The 21,846-nt window shown below is 42.0% G+C and overlaps 1 protein-coding gene across 2 annotated transcripts; it reads left to right on the top strand.

The window, feature by feature from the left end:
- The first annotated feature begins 481 nt into the window (after positions 1–481).
- ANGEL1 (angel homolog 1) lies at positions 482–21,286 on the top strand. 2 transcript variants are annotated; one of them, XM_048486462.1, is made up of 10 exons: positions 482–563; positions 3,556–4,119; positions 4,839–5,065; positions 5,649–5,718; positions 8,891–9,324; positions 11,966–12,092; positions 13,955–14,065; positions 17,424–17,493; positions 18,303–18,466; positions 20,041–21,286. In XM_048486462.1, exons 1-10 carry the CDS (start codon positions 500–502, stop codon positions 20,241–20,243), a joined length of 2,034 nt encoding a protein of 677 aa, XP_048342419.1. In that variant the 5' UTR covers positions 482–499; the 3' UTR covers positions 20,244–21,286. The 2 variants fall into 2 exon arrangements, with proteins under 2 accessions (XP_048342419.1, XP_048342420.1); XM_048486463.1 differs by having other exon boundaries at positions 482–655.
- The last annotated feature ends 560 nt before the right edge of the window (positions 21,287–21,846 follow it).

The raw sequence follows: 21,846 nt of genomic DNA, 5'->3' as shown, positions 1-21,846 counted from the left end.
TTCGATCCATTTTCAATGCACATTGCAGCTGGATTTTACTATGCGGAATAGCAAAACTCACTTGCAAAATATTGTGGATTGAAAGTGTGAAAGGGGCCAGACAAGAGCCCTTTTCGCACATGCAGAATAATGCACTTTCAATCCACCTTCACAATTGTTTACAAGTGGATTTTCCTATTTCAGCACAGTAAAATCTAGCTGCAAGGTACATTAAAAGTGCATTGAAAGTGCATTGTTCTGCAATGTGCAGAAAGGACCAAGAGGGTCATACGGGGATGAATTCCTCCTTGGTCAACGCCAAAAGGGGACGCTTTCCCCACTTCCACTCTCACGAGTTTACTCTCGGCTGGCGTCGCGATCAGCCCAGCAGCTGAAGGAATCCCCGCCAGGCTCAGCGGGCAGCTGCACAGCCAAGTCAGCGCTCGCCCCGGTTAATTCCCGGTTCCCTCGTCGAGGCGGAGCCACCAGGCGGGCAGCACGGAGGGGCGGAGCGGGCGGCATGATCGGGACGGTGCTCTGTTACGTGCTGCTGCCCGCGGCGAAGCTCCTGCAGGCTTTACGAGGTAACGCTCCCCCGCCGCCATCTCCCAGAGGGGCCCGTATTGCGGCCGCAGGTTGGAGTCAGAAGCGCACCTCTGAGGCGGCTTTTCTGCAGGTGAGGGGAGGCTCCTCGCGCGCTCCCTTCGCAGGCCTCGGCCTGGCCTAGCCTCGCCTCACCTCAGGGCAGCCGGCGAACGGCCTGACAGGAATCCCGGGGAGCGTGTAAACACCGCCGCTTATTCCCTCCTCGTGAAGGGCGCCTTGTGTGTGGCAGGAGAACCTCCCCTTCCCTCCCCCCGCTCCCTTCCCCAGCCGAGTAAATAACTCTCCCTCAGAAATCGCAACTGCAAACTGTCTTTCTTGGGAGTCAGCACTGTTTGCACCCCATGTATTGGAGCGCCCATAATAGGCCAGGGGAGTGAGGGGAGAGGCAGGCTGCAGCAGCTATTTGCGTTCGTGTGCAAGAAGCAGGCAAATATCTTGGATGCTTTCATAAAGTGGTAAATCTTCTTGAGGTCAGTTTGCAATACCGGGAATGGGTGCTTCACAAAAGTGCCAACTGTCCTGGGCGGGAATGTTCCGCAGTTTAAACCATGCTGGCAAGTTGTTATGCTTAGTGTAAGCTTTAAAAAAAAATAAGTTTCAAATATTCTGTATGTGCTTTACAAAACGCAGGTATCACATAGTCTCCTGTGACATTCTTGCCCATAACATCTTTGAAGTGTTTATTTTAAACGAAGCGTGCTTTGTGAAAACTAGGATACCAAAGTCCTAATTTGATTTATACTCTTAAGGAAACTTTCTTATGCCAGGCCTTGCTTACATGTGCTTTAGGAACCAGCCCAAAAGCTTAGGAGCTAGACTCAATTGTCATCTGCCACAGTTTTGTATTGTAATTACCTTCTCGGCCTTTTGGCTTAGATCAGGTGTAGTGTGTACCTATTTTCTAATTTTGTGGCCACGAAACTTAATAATAAACTCTCCATGCTTTCTTGTATTAAAACTATCACAACATTTTGTAGTGTATAAATATGTATTGAATAGCTGAGGGTCTTATCCTGCAACAAAAAGTTGATCTCTGTCCCTAATCTTCCCTCCCCCCTCCCCCGTTTTTCATATTTTAATAATTGCTTTTAAAAGCTCTATTTAATTGAATATTTGAACCAATATAGAAAGCAACCCTTTAAGAAATGAATTGATCTACTCTTATTAAGTTTATCAGTTTGCCTGCTGTAGTGGGAAGCCTGTGGACCCCACCCTGTTTAATGAAGTAGTGGGAGCAAAAATAGGGGAGAGGATTCCATAGCATCTGCAACTCTCTAGGAATTCCCCTAATCTCCATGGATTTTACTGTAGAGATCAGAGGAATTCTTGGAGCATCTGGGTACTCAAGCCTGAAGTGACATCACAGCTCTCTGCATGATCGTTTCCCCAGTCTTGCCACCCACATTCTCCCAGCTGGCAGCTCTATGTACCTTTGAGTGGTTCAAAGTTAACATATAAACAAACGATGACAAGGCCTACGTGCATTTTTATACAAAATGTATTCTGATAGAACTCTTTCCCCCTTCTCTAACCAAAATGAATAAACAATGTATAGAGGGCATACTTACCAGTGACCTAAACTGCTTATTCCCTTTCTCTTATTCTAGGGAACTAGAGTTCTGTGAACCAGAAGCCTAGTACTTTCTAAGAAGATATATCTTTGTAGCATAGATACATTCACTGTCACTTGTATGCTAAATTCCCCCAGCTGGATTGCGCAAAATATAGTCATTTTCTTTCGGCCTCCATGTGGGGCGGGGTGGGGTGGGGGAGGGAGAAGATGTCAGGATGATCTGGAAGGGACTAAGTTTCCACCATCTGTTTTCTGTTACAACTTAGTATTGTACAGTTATTGTTGGGTGTGTACAGCATTGTTGTTTTAATTTTTGTATGATTATTTGTTTTAAATGTTGTAATGAATTATTATTAATCTGTTGTGACCCGCGCTGAGCCCTGCTGGGATAGGGTGGGATATAAATACCCTGTCATACATGAAATCTTGTATCGTCATATTCATTTTGGTTCAAATCCAGTGTCATTTAGGGTACTTCTCTTAACCTCAGATCACTGACCTAGAAAGTCCTCACAGCATTTATGGCTCAAAAGAGCTGTCCAGTGCTGTCACGTGTGCCTTTCTAATTTTAAGGGGACAATCCCTAAACAGTGTTGCACTGCTCTTTTTTATTGAGGAAAAACTGAGCTGAGGAGGCTGTGTATGCAGCAGCAGGCTTTGTGGCCATGTCTCCTTAACCAGGGAAGAAAAAGAAATTCCACCTCTACCTACCTACCTGCCTGCCTGCCTGCCTGCCTGCCTGCCTGCCTGCCTGCCTGCCTGCCTGCCTGCCTACCTATTTCCATTAGTTCAGTGGCATCCTTACTGAGGGTGGTTGAAGAATATAGGCCTTTAGAACTCTGTACAATTTAATAATGTCCCATTTCTCATTTACGATTTTATGAGAACTTAACGAACATTTTTTCCTGCTTTATCTACCTTATTAACAGTGCACCCTAGTCTGGTTTGCAAATTTTGAATATGAATGTAATTTATGTGCACTTTTAAAGAAACAACATTGTAAACTGTGAATGCACATGGTATGCATGAGAGCATAATATATCAGCAAGCAATTCTTAGTGTATTGAGCAGTAGAAATCTCTAGCTGAGGTTATACTTTGACTGAAGAGCAGAAAAAAGGCTTGGTGTTGCCAAATTTCAAAATCATGAATCAAATCCACATAAAGATAAGACTGTCTTAGACATTTGTAGAGAACAAATAGTAAAATCAGATTATTTCATTTTCTGGGGAAGGTAAAAGCCTGTCTGCCACATCATACCAACTCTTATCTAAATTATTCCTCTTGTTGACTCTGTTATTGAGTTTAAATAGTTCTTCATTGCATCTGATTTTGCTACCTGTATGAAACTGCTGGGTTTTAAACAACAACCGCCTTTGATTTTCTTTTGTTTTGCAGATGGTTTCTTTACATGTCGAAAAAGTGTGCTTCCAGTGAAGAGCACAGCTGCCCATATAGACGGCCTTTCAGTTTTGGAGGAGCGGCAAGCCCTGCTGCAGGAGTGGCTGGAAGAGGGAGCTCGGGGCCCACACACCAGTAATAGCACTTCAGAAACAGAGAAGCCTGCTGAGTGGCTGGAAGGCCCACAGCTATTGATGACAAGCTTAAGTGATTTGAATGTTGCCCCACAGTCTGATGGCCAGGAGCAGCAGCAGGTGGTTCAGACTGAAATGACTTCTGTACTACAGGAATTTGTAGAAACCACATTGGCAAATTTACCACTAGAGGAAAGAGAGTCCACAGAGGACAATGCTGCACGGGCAGCACTAAGGACTCAGACTCAGACTGATCCTCAGATTGTTGATGGTGTGCCTTTGTCTACAGAAGTGTGGATTGAAGACTCTGCTGTGTTAGCTTGGAGTCCTGCAGTGGAGACTGATGTGGTGACAGAAGGGGGAGCAGTGTTGCCTTTTCATAATACAGGTCAATTTCAGCCACTCCCGACAGAGATACCGTATCATGGTCAGTACAAGTGTATTTCATCCTATGGCTGTGACATCACTGTGCTAACATGGGAGTATTGTTTCTGCCATGTATGTTTAGTTGTGCCTGAAACATCCTTTGTCAGTAAGATTCCACAACCTTGGGCACACGTCTTATTCTATAACTGAACTCCTCAGCTATTTTAAGAATTTTTTTTCCCAATTTCATCTATTATTTAACTTTAGCTCTTGGAGTTTCTTCATAATCTATAATTTATAAAGGTTTATCATTCATAAAACACTGGCAGAAACCTTTTATGACCAGCTGTGACCAAACTGGTGTGGCAAAATAGTTCCGAGAGTTACTCAAGATGTATTGTCAGCTAGGATGTGGATGACGTTTCACTGTATAGTTTTAAGGAAAGGAATCCATGCTCTTGCTTGGTATTAGTGAGCACCTTTCTAGAATTCTAGCTCCTGAAGAATGACCATGGGGGTCATGGCTAGCCCTCTGTCCGGCTGCAGCAAAAATATTATATAGTGAAGTAGGCCTTTGCTTGTCAGAGCTCCTACTACAATAAGTGAATTGGTATTTATGGAGTTATAGAGTTATCCATTAATGGGCATGTTGCCATTCCAGTTCCTTCAAGGAATAGGAGGATGACCAATATTTTCCACTCAGCAGCTCAGAAAGGAGTTATGGGACAGGAATTACTGGTATATATCTGATATCTGTCTTCCTCTCTCTTTGTTTTATAGAGATTCTGTGGAGGGACTGGGAAGATCTTTCCTCTCAGGCTTGTATCCCAGAGCCAGACTCAGAGGCTGAGTCTTTATTTGAATTCAGAGTCATGTCATACAATATTCTGGCCCAAGACTTGATAGAACAGAGTCCTCATCTCTACATGCATTGCCATCCAGACATTTTGAACTGGAGTTATCGCCTTGCAAATCTCTTACAGGAGATACAGCACTGGGATCCTGATGTGAGTATCATTTGGGTCTATTTGTATTGGTCACTATGCGAGTTGTGAAATTGCAGAATTGCAAAGTTTGTGTGAAGTATTGTCAAGTTGCAGCTGACTTAAGGAGGACCCATAGAGTTTATGTGTGAGTTATTTAACAAAACATCATTTTGCATGAAGAAAAAGAATTCTAACTGTTATTACTGTGTAAATTTGCATACATTTATTTGTATAATTAGTTATAATTAGCCAATTATGGAACAGAGTAAAAACTTCCCCAGACATAGAAGCATTACCCCTGAATATCCTGTACAGCAGAGGTCTGCAACCTGTGGCTCTCCAGATGTTCATGGACTACAAATCCCATCAGCCCCTGGATTGGATCACACCAATCATAGCCAATTGGCCGTGCTGGCAGGGCCTGATGGAATTTGTAGTCCATGAACATCTGGAGAGCCGCAGGTTGCAGATCCCTGCTGTACAGTCTTTCTTTTGTCCCTCATCCACCCTGGGAATAGCATAGACAACATATTAAATCAGAAGCAGATGAAATTAGGGCAGTTGGAAGAGCAGTTCCTAAATAGCATTATTTATTTCTTTCCAGATTCTTTGTCTCCAGGAAGTTCAGGAGAATCACTATTGGGAAGAGCTGGAACCAACTCTTGTGACAATGGGTATGACTTCCCTTTGTATAACTAAGATTCCGAAACTGACTCAGGAGCATTTGTCTTAATCGGAATGTTTCGCTAGCTGCCACATAGGTTTGCTTTACTTTCTGGGTTTCATAGCACACATGACTACGAAGAGCCTCTCTACTTCATTAGAGGGTACCACTCTTTAGTAGACTGTTCCCTTTGGTAGCTTGAACAGGACTGGATCACACCAATCCATCTGTGGCTTTTATTATCCTGATAGCCAAAGTAGGCAATAAATAGAAAATGTATGTAATAGTCTTTTAGTAATGAGAGAAGTCATGCCAAGATGCTGTTGGAAATAGGGTGGGGTGGGGGTTCTTAATCTATTTGCCTTCTGCTGATTCTTCACTCCCCCCACCCCACCTCATGGGTTGCTTTTCTTCCTATGGGGAAGAAGATGTTGGATGATGGAATAGAGATCTCGTGTAGAATAACAACTAGGCAGAGAAGGTTAAACATGCACATTCCAGCCAAGCCAGTCCCCGATTGGCAGCCTCCCAAGAAGGAAGAAAACCTCATCAGTTGAATTCACACACAGATTTGTGAAATGTCTCCTTTGGTCTGAGAAGACAATGGTGTCTTGTGACTTTTAGATGGAATTTTCTGTGTCAAAGCAAGGAAGCTCCAAACCTAGACATAACTTCCTGCTTTCCACTTTCTCTTCCAAGAAAGTTGGATGTGTTTGGCTTGTCTCAAATTTCCAGAGAGCAATATATATATTTACTGGCTGTTCATTATAAAAACAAAAATCTGGAGAACTGGGTCTGCACATTGTTCCACCTTGTTTACAGAGGCCCATTATGCATAGATCACTTACCTTGGGGCTCTTTACTTCACAGCGGGCTTGTAATGGGGTCTCCTCGCATTTCTCTGTTTACCCATGAGGAGACATTTGTTAGCGAGTAGACCCTTGGCCAGCGGAAGGCCTGTTACCAAGAGTGAAACAGAAAATACAGAGGTGGCACTCTGCTGCACCACCAAGATAGGCAAAAACACCACAGGAAGCAGTTAATCTTCGGTTAAGTGAATTTTTTCTATAGTGCAGCTATATACAAAACTATTTACAGAATCATAGAACAGACTGACAACATGCTTCGCTCAAACTCCACAAATCCGACCGAACACTGCTATCACATCTGTTCAGTCTTTTATACAGGTATTGTCCAATCAACTTAAAGGTCAGGTAGTTTAGCCAGAACCAGTTTACTCTGGCTCTGTCCAGACCTTTGCCTCTTGCATCAGCCAGCTGCACTGTCATTTAGATCCTTTTCATCTGCCTTTGCTCACAATGTGCCCAGTGATGTTTTACATACTCTAACAACAATCACTCCTAGGCTTTTTCTGCATGGCCAACTGAGTAGGGGCCCTTCGCACGAACGGCCCTGCTGGCTGCGTAGCCAGCAGCACAGCCTTCACATGGGCTGCACCTCCCCCGAACGCCTCCTACCTCCTGCTTCCTTCCCTCGCTTTGTGGAGGCCAGGGGACACACCCCTGTGGCCAGAGCAACGTCTCTGGGTTCGGAGGCTAGGAGGTGTGTCCCCTGGCCTTCACAAAGTGGCAGGAGGAGGTAGGAGGCATCCAGGAGCGGTGCGGGAAATACGCTGCCTTCCAGCCGGTACCATTTGCTTGGCACTGGATGGAAGCCGGCATTTTCCAAAAACCTCAGGGAGTGAAGTTCAAAAACACCATTTTGGGGGATGGTGGAGAGCACTGCTGCATCAATTTGGCAGCATCGCCTGTGCGAAGGCTCCCCCACCCCCCAACTGTTTTACTGGGACAAAATTGGTGATTTTGGCCCGTGCAGAAGCCATGCAGCTTTTCTGCAGAGAACTCTCCAGAGCCTGGTTCCCCTAACTCTGCCCATCAATTAATTCTTAAAGGAACAGATCTCATTATACCCAGTAGTCAAGATTGCTGACTTAGACCTTTAAATTGCACTTAGTATTGCTGTTATTACAGTTACATTGATATTCTTTCCAAAATAATCCCCAATGAACAAGGCAAATCCCAACTAAAAGACGCAAAGCAATTCCCTGGACCACATGCCACTGAAGAAGGAAACCATATCTTAGAACCTCTACCCCTTCCCCCCTCCCCTTGCTGCTGGCCCCCTAGGAGGAGAGAGAGGCTTGTTATTTTCAAGCACTCTCTGTTAGTATATTGATATCTCAATGTATCAATATGAGATTGTAGAAATCAGTGTATTTTGGCTAAGCCTGTGTGAGTGAGCTTCTTTTCTGTGCCTTGAAGGAGCTGGCAACATGGAAGGGGGTGCGAGGGAAAAGGCATGGATGGCAGCATGAGGGAGTGGGAAGACTAGCTGTGGATAAAGGAAAAAAATGTTTGGGGCAAAGCTCTGCTCACTGACAAATCTGTCCCACTCTGGTGGTGAAGCAAATTAAAATCGTACTAGAAGTGGTCTCGTGTTCCGTGGAGAGAATGGGAAGTGAAAGTGGGGCTTGAGGAAATAATGTTCATAAGAAATCTTGTTGCAACAGACATTCACCTCCACCACATAGCAGACACCTTGTGCATAACAGGCCAGAGACATAGCCATCTTGTACCTGTTTTCTCAGAAGTTAGTTCCACTCAATTCAGTGGCCCTTCCTCCTATGTTTGTTCAGAGTTATGATCTTGGGTTTTTAGTTATTTAGGTTTTTAATTATTTAGGTCTTTAGTTGGGTTTTCAGTTATTTAGTTAAGACTGCCTCTTATGTTGTGTTCCACTTCAACAGCTTTGCTCATCTTTGCCAAGCCTTCTGAAGGTGTCACCTTGCAACCAGGTGAAATTAGCAGCTGCCTGTTCATGTGCATTCTCTGTGGGGACTCCCAAGTTATAGAATGGTCTGCCTAAGGCTGCTAGAAAGGCCCCTGTGCTTCTCTTGTGCAAAACCTAATTGTTCAGGAGAACAGAGCTGTGGTTTAATGGATCAACTCAAGAAATTATTTCTAGTGGGGTAAAGTTCTCCTACATGGTTGGTCTTGTCAGCAAGGAATCTTTGCTGTTAGAGTCAAATGTTACAGTTGTTAATCCCCTTGCTGACTGACTGAATAGTTTTTATCATCATTATAAACCATCTTGAGTCCCAGTGAGAACAAGAGACTATAAATGAAATAATAATAGTAATAAGTACTTTTGTGCTTGGTTAGGCTTTGTGTGCATATACAAGCGGCGGACAGGAAGAAAGACAGATGGTTGTGCCATCTGCTACAAGCAGAGCAAGTTCCAGTTGATCAGTGCTAACCCTGTTGAATACTTCTGGCCTGGCTTGGACATCCTCAACAGAGACAACGTTGGCCTGGTGCTACTGTTGCAGCCCTTTTTCCCTCAGAGCATGGGGGACAAGTCAATCAACCCCTTGTGTGTGGCAAACACTCACGTGTTGTACAATCCCCATCGGGGAGATATCAAACTGGCCCAGATGGCTCTGCTCCTGGCAGAGATAGACAAGACTGCAAAGCTGATTGATGGCAGCTACTGCCCCATCATTTTATGTGGGGACCTTAATTCTGTGCCTGATTCACCATTATACCAGTTTATCCGGAATGGCCAGCTGTACTATCACGGGATGCCAGCCTGGAAGGTAAGCGGAGATGGGGGATAATGGGTCAATGTTCTTGGACTGGTTTAGCTCTTGAATTGATAATAGTGTCTGCAGATTTTATAGCTCCTGAGATTAGTATCCTTACCTTTCTTTGTACCACTGGTATCACCTTTTTGCCTGTGATTGCTGTATACAATGAAACTGAATTGGTTCATTACTTTTATACTACAAACCACACTTCAGTTTGTTCATGTACTACTCACAGAAAAAGCTCAGGTCCAGACTAATATGTGTTGCTTCTGACATACGGCAACATTGAATAAACAATCTCCAAACGTGCAGACTAGAACGGGTAAATTTAGGGTACATCTGGAGCTTACTGCACTGTTATTTAAGCCCATTCATGCAAAACAAGACTATATGAGAAGTGGACAAAACAGACAGGGAAGTTTGTGTGTGTGTAAAGTCTCATCAAGTCACAGGCAACTTATGGTGACCCCATAGGGTTTTCAAGGCAAGAAGCATTCAGAGGTGGTTTACTATTGCCTGCCTGTGTGGTGAAGGACTTCCTTGGTGGACTCTCATCCAAGCACTAGTCAGGGCCAGTCCTGCTTGACTTTTCAGATCTGATTAGATTGAGCTAGCCAGGGCCATTAAAATACAGAAGTATTGAAACAAAAATATTATCCTTCAATTCCGAGAGAAAGCAAGCACAGAAGGTAAAATATTTTCCAGTTTAACAATGGACTAAATAATGAAACTCTGTGTCTGTAAATTTGGTGATTTTTTTTAAAAAAAGGATTTTGGTTGTTTTGCAAAATGCACTGTGTGGGGCTATGGTCTGAAAGGAGCAGGAACCCTCTGAAAATCACCTACACCTCTATTGTGGAAAAGTTATGCAAATATGTAAAAGCTGCTTGGGGCGGCACTTGTCAGTGGGAAAACTGCACATTCTTCTTTACTCCCCCTTCAGATTATATTGAAGGGCTTAAAATCCTTTCTTGGATTTTTAGAATCCTTTTTTGGTTCAACAGGAAAATAAGGAGTCATTGTGGGCTTACCATCTGTGTGGAAACTGTACCACAGCTTTTGGGAGGATGGTGGAGCTGAGCTTTATCTTCAAAACAACAGAGCTAAGCTCTGTATTCTCCTTCCCCCAACGGAGAGGTGGGAATGGGGGATTGCTGGGCTTATGGGGGGGCACACTTCTGCATATGACATGATGAAGCGAATGGGTGAGGGGTGGAGAAAGTGTTAAGAGTCGGTGTCAAGAGGGACTGGACTTGTGGATGGCATCTCTGCCTCTTCCATCCTCCTTTATCTCGCTTCTGCAGTAAGGGCACTTTTTTGCACTTCTGTATTGGAAAATGTCTCAGTTTAGCTGCATCTTTATTTACAAAGTATGCCCTGATTAAAGCAACATCCTGGTAATTGCAAGATAGCTGACTGAATAGGCTGGCTTAATCCATGCTTATCAGAGCTTAGAGGCTATGGAGGGTTTGCTATGGTCCTTACTAGGATAAGAGGCCATCAAGGAAGACTGGGGTAGCTGTGCAGAGGAAGACAATAGCAAATCACCTCTACTTGTCTCTTACCATGAACATCCTGTGAAAGGGGTCGCCATGAATCAGTAGTTGTGACTTGATGGCACATTATTCATTCAACTGTAAGACAAGAATATAAGAAGAGCCCTACTGGATCAGACCAATGGCCATAGCCGTTGTGAGTGGGGCAGGGGGGCGGGGAGGAGATGGGAGCACCGGCAACACTCTCCTGTGAGTCATGTGAGGGCTGGCTTTGGCCTCCTACTCCTTCTCCCCCCCCCCCCCGGAATGAGGAACTGGAGGAGCACTGTGCTGCCTGCCGCTTCCTCCTCTTGCTGAAGGACGTGCAATTTCAGTTCTTGCCCTGGGCACCATTTTCTGTAGCTATGCCCTTGCCAGTGGCCCATCTACTCCAGCATTCTTTCTCACACAATGGCCAGATAGGAGTGGGACTGTTCTGGTAAGTTCCAGAAGGTCCTGTCTTCAAAACTGTCCCTCAGCTTCTGCAAGTTGGCAACCTTAGACTGGACAGAACAAACCTGCTGGCTGAGAACCAAGAGCTCTATGTTTCAAGCACATATCCATGATTTCTGCCCAGTGGGTAGGTATTCGTAGTGGGCCACTCCCTGCAAAACACTGAATAACCCCTGCTCCCTGCTAGCTTTCTACCTTCATAACTGATTTAGTTGTTTAAAGGTGTTTTAGATCGAAAGAGGGTGCTTACCTAAATTTGGGCAGGTTTCCATCGCAGGAAGGATGCAGTGGCTCTTCTTGCTTGTATGTCCTTTTTCAGAGAATGCAGACTTGACCTCCCTTGCTGAACTCCCAAGCTCAGCTCCCCTGTTAGAAGCCCTGTTCAAAGCACTGGCCGTAAGCCCCATAGGGACTCCTCACACTTCTTACTTAAAGATACCGTACTTTATTCTGAAGATACAGAATGCTGGCATTCTTACAGTGCACTTACAGTGGGTTTGGAAGGGTGTGAGAATTCATGTGTGAGTCTGTGTCATATAAACATTGCATTTGCAAATAGTGGGTGTCTGGAGTTTGTCTCAAAATACTTATAAGTATTGAGTGGTCCTTACCCTTTTTGAAATGTAGTTTCCTCATTGTGTTTGGCCCTTCTGCCTCCTCAGGTGTCTGGGCAGGAAGAGTTCTGTTATCACCCACATCAGCGGAAGCTGCAGAGTCCTTTGTGGCCCAGCTGTCTAGGTATAACTGATGGTTGCCAATATGTCACTCTTTGCAAAATCAAGAAGTCAGGTGAGCTTCATATTGAAAACAAAGATATATATTGCATTATATTGTTGTCTTTCATGAACAAGCATGTCTTTACAATCTTGTCTGACATCTAGCCTTCCCTCTTTATTACAGGAAACACTGAAAGGGTGGGAAACTTGATTTAAAACAATTGGTTATCAGGGGGAAAGCTGTGAAAGAGTTCACTTAATTTGTGCATGAGTGTCTGTCCTGGCTTAATGTAAACAGGTGGATTTCATGTTGAGTACTTGAATTACATAATGTGCGGCCCTCATTACATGTTACAGAGTGTACAGGTTGAATCTGGTACCCCCACCCTGTGCCACAGCCACACATGTTGTGGGTTCTGCTTCATTCCTGTATTACTGATGCACGTGGAGAAGAGATTTTGGTTTTTCCCATCTGTATCATTTTTCTGACCTGGAATGGTCAAGGTGACAATTTTTTGCTTATTAGGGAAACCCGTGAATGTACATTCATAGTCTAAATAAGTACATTGTCTGGTATAAACCCTTCCTGTCTATGGACATAGACTGCACAGTCCAAATGAAATTGCTTTTAAGCTATGGTTTCTGTTGTATCTTGGGTCTTACCAAAGCTTAATAGATATTTTAATAATATCAGAATAGTTTTCTAAGTTCTAATCCATTCACATTTCATTTATCTCTAAGCTCCATGAGACAGAGGCTGCTTTACTTGGCCCTCAGAAGTCGATTAGTAGATTAATTCAAAGCTGGGATGTGTGTTGTAGAGGCTGCATGGTTTCATAATTCCATGGAGATCAAGATGCGGCTGCTTATCCCTCAGTGTTCTTAATCTAAGTGGGCTGTTTCAAGGCCCTAGAAATGGTCTCTTTTCTTACCAGAGAACTAAGATGTTAGTACTCTGATGCCCCCAAGGACTGCCTTGTCATGTTCTGTAGAGGTGTGGTATCTTCTACGCTGCTGTGAATATCTGAGTAGCTAGGCATTTGAAAAGCTAAGCAAAAACATAAACCTATGGCTGGCAATGGTAAAATGTGTTTGCTTTCCACATTTTAGGTCTGTTTTGGCCATTATCCTCTAAAGATGTTTGTATGCTTTTATAAGTGTGTATGTTTCCAGAATTGTGGATGTTTGTAGTGTATATGTCAACCTCCCTTCAGTGAATTGTCTTCAACCATTATAACTGCCTTTCTGCATAATTTTCTCAGACAATTTTTGCATTGCTTTCTAGTTTTGTAATCCTAGTCCTACTGTGTCATTTATTGGAGATCTTTGCTGTTTGGCTGATGTGGGTTTTCTGGGCTGTGTGGCCGGGGTTTGATAGTTTTTGCCCTTAACATTTTTCCTGCATCTATGGTTGGCATCTGCAGAGGCATGTCATGGTAAGATGTGATTCTCTCTGAGAGAGAAACACATCTTATCAGGATATGCATCTGCAGACCATGGCCACACAGCTCAGAAAGCCCACAACAGTCATTTGATTCCAGCTGTGAAAGCTTTCAACAATACATCTTTGCCATTTATTTATTTGTTTGATTTTCATATTTTGTATTCTGCCTTGAGTCTCAGAGAGAAAGTATAAATGAAGGAGTGTACCCTTTGGCTTGTGTTTCTCAAATAGCAGCCCTGTATACTATACGGCAAGCTCCTTTTGGAACTGATGGATTTTTTGAAAGCGGTTTTGTGATATGGCAAGAAAACCTGTGTAAATAGATAACAATGAGTGCTTTGGCTTTGAACTTGATCCTGGATTCTCCACAGCATGTGATATAAACCTGCATTTCCACCTCAAGCAAAAGGTTTTGCTCAGGATTATGGATCTGGACGCATCTTAAATACTTAATTTTATTGTCCTCTTCTGATCTCTCTTTCTTCCTGCAGACAGGCGCAAATATAGCCGCGATTTCTTACTTCAATTCCGTTATTGTGATGTTGCCTGTGAACGGCCTGCAGAGCTCACCATGTTGGAAGGGGTGACGGATGCCAAACCAGGTACCTAAATAAGGTTTTGTCCACTTCTTTCTGTCTCCTCTAAGGTCTCCCTTCTTGCCCAAAATCCATTTGCAGGCAGAGCAACAAACTGCCCTTGGTCCCAGTGAACCATGCCAGGATTTAGCAGCAACCCTCATGGGTTGGAAGGGTATTGATTATTCGACTCCGGCAAACCACATTGCTACTAAATAGTGTGTGTGTCTGGAGTGTGAGGGAGAATATCTCTAAATCAAAAGATTACAGATTTCAAGGAGTCAGCAAAAGTCAGCAGTCATGGGTGAGCCAGCAACAAGGTCGGAATCCATAGAACTATTCAGAGTTTCCCACGCTCCCTTTGGCTTGTGTTTCTTAAGCAGCAATCCTGCATACTATGTGGCAAGCTCCTTTTGGAATTGAGGGATTTTTTGGAAGCGGTTTTGTGATATGGCAAGAAAACTTCGAGCTTCAAATCTTTCTTATGGGCTTGGGATAAATCCATTAAACAAAGAGCTGCACCTCTACTCTTTTTCCGTTTCAATTATTTATTTATTCAACAATATTTTACATAATAAGTTTCAAAATATAAATATCACATATATAAAATTATATATATAAATATCACAATTATATCACAATTACATCACAACAAATCCAAACAGTAAATTACTTCCAACTTCCCTTCAGATAACTTAATTTTAACTATGATTCCCTTACTATATAAATCTTCTGCTCCTGAGAAAATAATAATTTAAACAAAGATAAAGTAGACTTTTTTATGTTTAAAATATTTCAGTTTATATTCTACACTCTTATTTGTAAATCTTCCTTGCTAAATCTTATACCTCAAAGCTATATTCTTATTTTTTAATTTTTGTTCAATATACTCTGTTCAGAATATCCACACCATCTTGAAATCTGTAATACATTTATCCTCAACTGATTAGTTTTGCAGATTTATACAGCTATTCATACATTGCAGGAATTTCTTCAGACTTCCACTTGTTAGTCCATTTAATCCTCACTGCAATTGATAGGTATCTAAATGATGTTTCCACTTCTTTGTCTATTGATCTGTCCAAAATACCTTAAAAATGCTTCTGGCTTAAATTTGATTTTTCTTTTCAACATTTTAGAAATTTCCTCATGAATCCCTTTCCAAAATTGTTTTGCCTTTGCATAATTCCACCATTGATGGTAGAAAGTACCTTTTCCAACAAGGATTCTGGTTGCTATTACTCATTTTAGCAATTTTAACTGGAGTTAAATACCAATAATGCATATTGTGTGTGTGTGTGTGTGTGTGTGTACATACTTAATAATAACTCATCGAGAATTTCACACCATTTTCCCAAACGTATTGTCAGTCCTTGAGTTGAATATTGTAACCGACATTCCTTGCTGAAGCTATCAGGAATTCCTTATTAACTTCCCTCTCAGTCTCTAAAACCAAACATTCTCTGTACACTCTACCTATCAGATGGTTTTATTGTCCAATAACTGGTTATCAGTGATGTAGATTTGTTCTAGAAAACAAATTCTTTTTTGTCTTGAACACATCTTAATGGTGCATAGAACCACCAAGCTTTCAGTTTTCCTTTTGTCCAATTTTCTGGCTATTTCAATTTATATTTTTTCTTATTTCCCTCTGTATGTTCATTTAGAAGATCTCTGTATGTAAGCCAGTTTTTTTCCATACCTAACTGACTTGTGAACAGTGCTTCATGCAGAGATAACCAGAGTGGAATTTATCCATAATTTTCATTCTATATTTATTCCATACTCTTCTTAACACAAATCGAACTACGTGGTATCCAAATTGTTTGTTTATTTTTTCTTTATTGTACCAGATATAGGCATGCCATCCAAGGGTCATTCCATCTTTCTCCAGATTTAAAAGTCTCCAATTTTGTAATAAAATCCAGTCCTTTAGCCAGGTGGATGCTGCAGCTTCAAAATAAATTCTTAAATGGGGTAGTTGTAGACCACCCTTAGCGTCACAAAGTGTTTTCATTTTCACCCTGGTTTTCTTCCTTGCCATATAAAGTATGCCAGCTCTCCCTGCCATAAGTTTAATGGTTTGTCAGAATTTATAATCAAAGTGTTTTAGGAAAGAAATAAGATTCTCGGTGAAATATTCATTTTAATAACTGAAGATGAACCTAATAAGGAAGAAAATTTAAATTCTTCCACTTCTTCAAGTCTTCTATAATTCTTTTCCATTTTTTGGGTAATTTTTTTGTTAGAATATATTAATTCCTAAGTATTTAACCATTTTAACTGTTTGAAAGCCAGATTTTTTTCCCAACAACATCTGAGCTTCTGGAAATATATTTTTAACAATAATTTTGGACTTCTCTTTACTAACTTTTAAATGTGAGACCTTGCCAAATTCATTTAGTTCATCATTAAGTATTTGTATACTTTTCTCTGGGTCTTCCAAATTATCAAAAGGTCGTCAGCATATGCTTTAATTTTATATTCTTCTTTTCTAATCTCAAGACAGTTAATTGAGTTGTCTTCCCTTATGTCATCATTAATTAATATTCCAGAACCATAATAAATAGTAACGGAGAATTGCGGCATTCCTGTCTAGTGTCTCTGTTATTTCATATCTAGGTATCATTTCTCCCTTTACTATTAATCTTGTAAATTATAAATGTATTTTATCCAATTTGTAAAGTTCATTCCTCTTAATACCCCTATCATAATATTCCAATCCAGGGTATCAAAAGCTTTTTCTATATCTAAAAAGATTAATGCCAGTTATTTATCATGGAGGTTTTGATAAAATATTCTACCACATTTAGCAATACTCTCATGTTGTCTTTTATTTGTCTGCCTGGGAGAAAGCCTGCTGGACCTTGGTGAATCATATTTTTTAACATGTTTATCAACCCTTGATACAATTATTGAGGTAAATAATTTGTAAATGGAGTTCAAAAGTGACATGGGTCTGAACTCATTTTCCTTTGGCATGACTTTTTCCATTTTAGGACTTAATGTAATACTTGCCTCTGTTCACCTTTACTCATCCCTTTGACCTTATCCTAATATTTATTTTGTTCTTGTCCATCAGGCTGTCTTTTATAAGCCACTTCTGAAGGTGACAGAAAAGTTAGGTCATTTTCTAATTGTAGCCGAAGATCTCCCTTTTGGATAATCTCTGCATGATGAGCTATTTCTCTGTATTGCTGGAATCAGTACGATAGTTTGTATTCAGCTTGATGTACTCAATCGGCGATCCCATTTTGCCACTCAGTGCCTTACCTAAGCACCAGGTGTTTGAACAGTGTCTTCCTTATGCAACTCATTGTGAGTTTGGTTCAGAATGGTGCGAGCTCAGCGTTGTGTTTGAATGGGTATCTTTGCTATATTGCAGAACGTCCTGCACATTGGTCTAAGGAGCTCACTGTGGAGAATAACTCTGAGGCAGAACTGTTGTGTTCAAGGTAAGCAGAAGGGAAGGAGTTTGAGGCCTGTGAATGAGGATGGCTCATAACCAGTAAGTAAGGTGGCGGCCTAAAGCATGTTTCAGAAAAAGGAAGTTTGCCTTCAGAAGCAAGAGTATTGCTTGTCTGATTCTAATTACAAAGCTCATGAAAGAGCAGATGGACTCATTGGGTTAGTGGGATTTTTCCCTGAAGAAATCTGATGTTTGCCTTCCCAAGGAAAAGATGTTGAGGGACACTTTCTGGAGAAGCTGGATGGCAATTGATCATGAATTTCCTTGGGCATAGGATTGGTTGCGGTGAAACAAATGAAACCAATCTGGCTTCCCTTTTGTAAGTAAAGGCATCAAATAAGATTAAGTGCCTGTAGCATTTATTTCTAACATCTGTTTACAAGATATGCTAACTTGGCCAGCTAGACTGCTAGCAGCATTCAGTAAACTAGCAGGCTTCCCTTGATATTTTTCATTTATCCAATGTGCTGCTATAATTTGTTAAGTTTATACAATTTGTTAAGTTTAACAACATCTCTCTAGAACATTAGATAATAACATTTTTGCAAAATGTGGTCCTCATCTCATGTAACCATGTTGGTATGGTGGATGGCAGTTAAGACAAAATGATCTAGGCAGATCTTTGATGGTAGAATAGCATAAAATTGCATTCCTGCTCAGAGGGCTTCTGTAGAATTCTGACGTTCAGTAACAATAGGAATAGTTTGTGGATACTATTTGCTTGGAAAGGTGGTTGTATGTTTGTGTTTGGTTTTTTTGTTTATGACTTTCTCATTAACCCTTTCTCCTGCCCAGATATCCAGGCAGTATCCTTCATGGCATGAACTTGACCTCTGCCTACAGCCATTTCTTGCCTGAGAAAGGTTGCCCTGAAGTTACAACTATGCCAATGGGCATGGGGGCTACAGTTGACTATATCTTCTACTCGGCAAATCCAATCCACAATGAGAATTTAGGAGGTGAGTGCAACAAAACAAACCTTTACTGGGCTGTGGCGAGCATATAGTACGCATGGGACCCCTTAGAGATGGGCATCCTCAGCATTGTTTTGCAGGGGCTGATGTTGAGAGCCAGTGTGGTGTAGTTATTAAAAGTCTTGGACTAGTATCTGGAAGACCCAGGTCTGAATCCCCACTCATGCCATTGAAGCTCAGCTGAGCGATTTCAACCTATCCTACCTTACAGGGCTGTTGCGAGAATAAAATGGAGGAGACAATGATTTAAGCTGTTTTAATTACCCCTGTTAGGCCAGTAACAGTCCCCACTGGGGAGAAAGGCAGGGTATCAATGAAATAAATTATGTGGTGATCCTTCTTCTTTATGAGATCTCTGCTGATAGCTTGTGTGGTGATTACAATATTGTATGATCACTGAGGAGACCTGGGATCAAATCTCCACGTTCCCATAAATTTTTGGGGGTGGGGGTGGGGGGGGAGTGCTTTGAGTCAGTCATTCTCTCAATCAAATTAAAGCTGTGAGTAGAAAGAGAGAATCTATCTTATTTGTCAAGTAAGAGAAATTGACTCTGGAGAGATAGTTCATGATTTTGCAGTGAAAAGACCACAGAAAATATCCTTAAAATGTTTGCAGCAATTTTGATCTGCTAACATATTTTTTAAAAAAGAAAAAACATTGACGAGACAAACCAAAGAATTACAGGATCGCAAGATCAATAGTACTCTTTTCCAGGTAGGATGTTACATTTAACAAAACACCCAAGGGGGTGGGGTGTTTGGGGGATATGGTAGAAAAGTGTGTATGGACCATGGTACAATTTCAGCAATGTGAGGAAAACTAGTTTCAGAATTGAACACAAATTTCCACTTCATGACTCCTGGTATTGCATGTATGAGATGAGCTTTGGGTGGGTGATTGGGGCTGTTACTAGGCCAAAACATGGTGCTTGGACTCTAAATGATGATTGTGTAAGCAAGATTTCCTGACTCCCAGCTGTCATAACAGCCTGAAGGGCCCCCTAAAATCATGCTCCCCTTCTCCCCCCACCCAAATAGGGAATATCAGGGAGGAGTATTGCGAACCAAGTTGGATCTGGAGCAGGAGGGAAGAATCGGAAATTCCTTACTCTCACCCATTTGTCCACTGAAAACTATGATCCAAGCCACAGTTATCACTGTTTTGTTCCCTTTTGTGATCTCAGGGCAGTGGAATGTGAGATCCTTTGAAAAACATATGGAAGATCAATCATGTTAACTGCTAGAAACACACCCTCTTCTTTGGTATCTCACATTTGTCAATTTCTCCTGCTGACAGTCTCCTGAATGTTGGGGGAATGAGCAAGAGATGTACAGATATGTTGAGATCTTTAGGGAAAATGATGATGTTTTAAGACCGAAAGCAAAAGTGTAAAGGCAGCAAAGGACTGCTGGAGAGGCCATGACTGCCATTATGGCTGTTTGTGAAGATGTTGACTCTGTCACTTTCACTTTCACAGTGCATTGTTCCTTTTGAGTCTACACATGCTTGATCACACAGTTTTTGCCTCCGTCTGATATTCACCTTTTGTTCATCTTAGGGCGCAGGATGTACCAAGATGGAGCTCTAAAACTCCTTGGCCGCCTGTCCCTCCTCTCTGAAGACATCCTTTGGTCAGCAAATGGCTTGCCTAACCCTTTCTATTCATCAGATCACCTCTGCCTGCTGGCCAGCTTTGGGTTAGAGATGTCCAGCTTCCAATCATGTGCCAAACCTCTAGAACTTTCAGAACAGTTGCTTTGAATGGGAAAATCATGCCACTGAAGTTTGCATCAGTTAACCACAAAAAATCAACTATCCACCCCAGCCTTCCCTTCCCCTCCTTTTGAATTTATTTTGTTCATCTTTCCCATGCATCGTTTTTATGAGGAAAACCGTTGAATTCACTTCTAATGCTGCAAATTTACTTTGGGCTTCTCTGCCAGGTCATGCCTGCATCTACTCTGGCTTCCACCATCTTTTAAAAGACATCCTGCCAGCAGAGGTAACATTTGGAAGGTGTGCCGTTAGCCATCCTGATCTAAAAGTCACCAGGGCTTGTGCATCTTGCTAGTGAGCTCCTAGAAGGCCCCTTTGTGGGTTTTTATTTTACCTGCTGCTGCAAACTGATTTCCCATGTCTTTCTGGCCAGATGGCTTTCTGCAAGTGTGCAGAATGTAGTTTTTGTGTGGTGCTGCTGCTTGCAACCTTAAGCGAGTTAATAGACGGGCCAGTCGCTAAAATCAGCTTTGGAAATGGAATCAAAGCAATTTCAGTTCAGTGACTTCATATGCAAAGAGCTATCAGGCCAGGCTTCAACTCTCCAGCATGAACAGAGACATTCAGAACCCGTGTGTGTCATATTTTTCCCCTCTGCCTGTAGCGTGCTATTCCATTTTATAACTGGGTTCTTCAGATGGCTGTGTTTTTCTTTCGCCTATCATCTCAGGACATTTCCAATGGCTCTGTTGGCATCTAGCGTTCCAGGGAAGAAAGGGCTGCTCAAACTGGTTGTAGATGAGTACTGTTTTTGTTGTTTTGTTTTCTGCTTGGCAACCACACTGTCGGGTACCTCAGCTAAGCCTGGCAATTGCTGCTAATTTATATTATTGAGGGTTTTTGAAAGGAGTTATGCAGTCAGCCTCCACCTTCCACATTGACACATGGAAACTACAACATTTGATTTCAGCTATGCTTATGGGCCATGGCACAACTTCTTTGCTCTGGGGGGATGCATTGGGAGTTTTCAGGATTTGTAATGTTTTCTTAAATTTGAAAAATAAAGTTTTATAATTTCAGGAAAAAAACAGGGACATCTGGTGAACAAGACGGAGAAGTGCTTTTTTGAAGGCAAAGATACGTCTACAGGAGTGCCCTCTGGTGGACTCTGTGGGGGAAACACAGCTCCATGTTTATTTTGCTGATACCTTTTCAAAGTTTACACCGCAAAACCCCACCCTCCCATTTTAAAGGAGTGAATATTGAGCCTATAAGGAGTGGATAATAATATCTGAGGTCAGGTGCATCAGTATATTCACATCTATGTAAATTCCAGTTATGCATGCAAGCATGAAAATTGGCCTCCATCTTTCAAAGAATCTCAGCCTTGTAAGCAAAAGAAACTTTTTCACATCTTGTGGATATGAAAATGCTCTTGTAAGTAGGCAGGTAGTGCACCTAGTGAACTCTCAGAAGGCAAAAGACTAGAGGAAAGTTGAATAAGATTTCAAGTGACCGAGAAAAGAACCATGCTAGATCATGAGGTCCATGAGTTAGATGGAGTGGTCCATCTAACTCCAGCATCTTGTCTCACACTGGCCAACCAGTTCTTCTGGAGATCCAGAAACAGGGCACAGAGTTTGAGGCC

This window comes from Sphaerodactylus townsendi, linkage group LG02 (genome assembly GCF_021028975.2).
Source record: "Sphaerodactylus townsendi isolate TG3544 linkage group LG02, MPM_Stown_v2.3, whole genome shotgun sequence".
In the NCBI taxonomy this organism is placed as follows: domain Eukaryota; kingdom Metazoa; phylum Chordata; class Lepidosauria; order Squamata; family Sphaerodactylidae; genus Sphaerodactylus; species Sphaerodactylus townsendi.
Note: the sequence above shows the minus strand (reverse complement) of the source record. Positions and strands in the feature narration are given on the sequence as shown.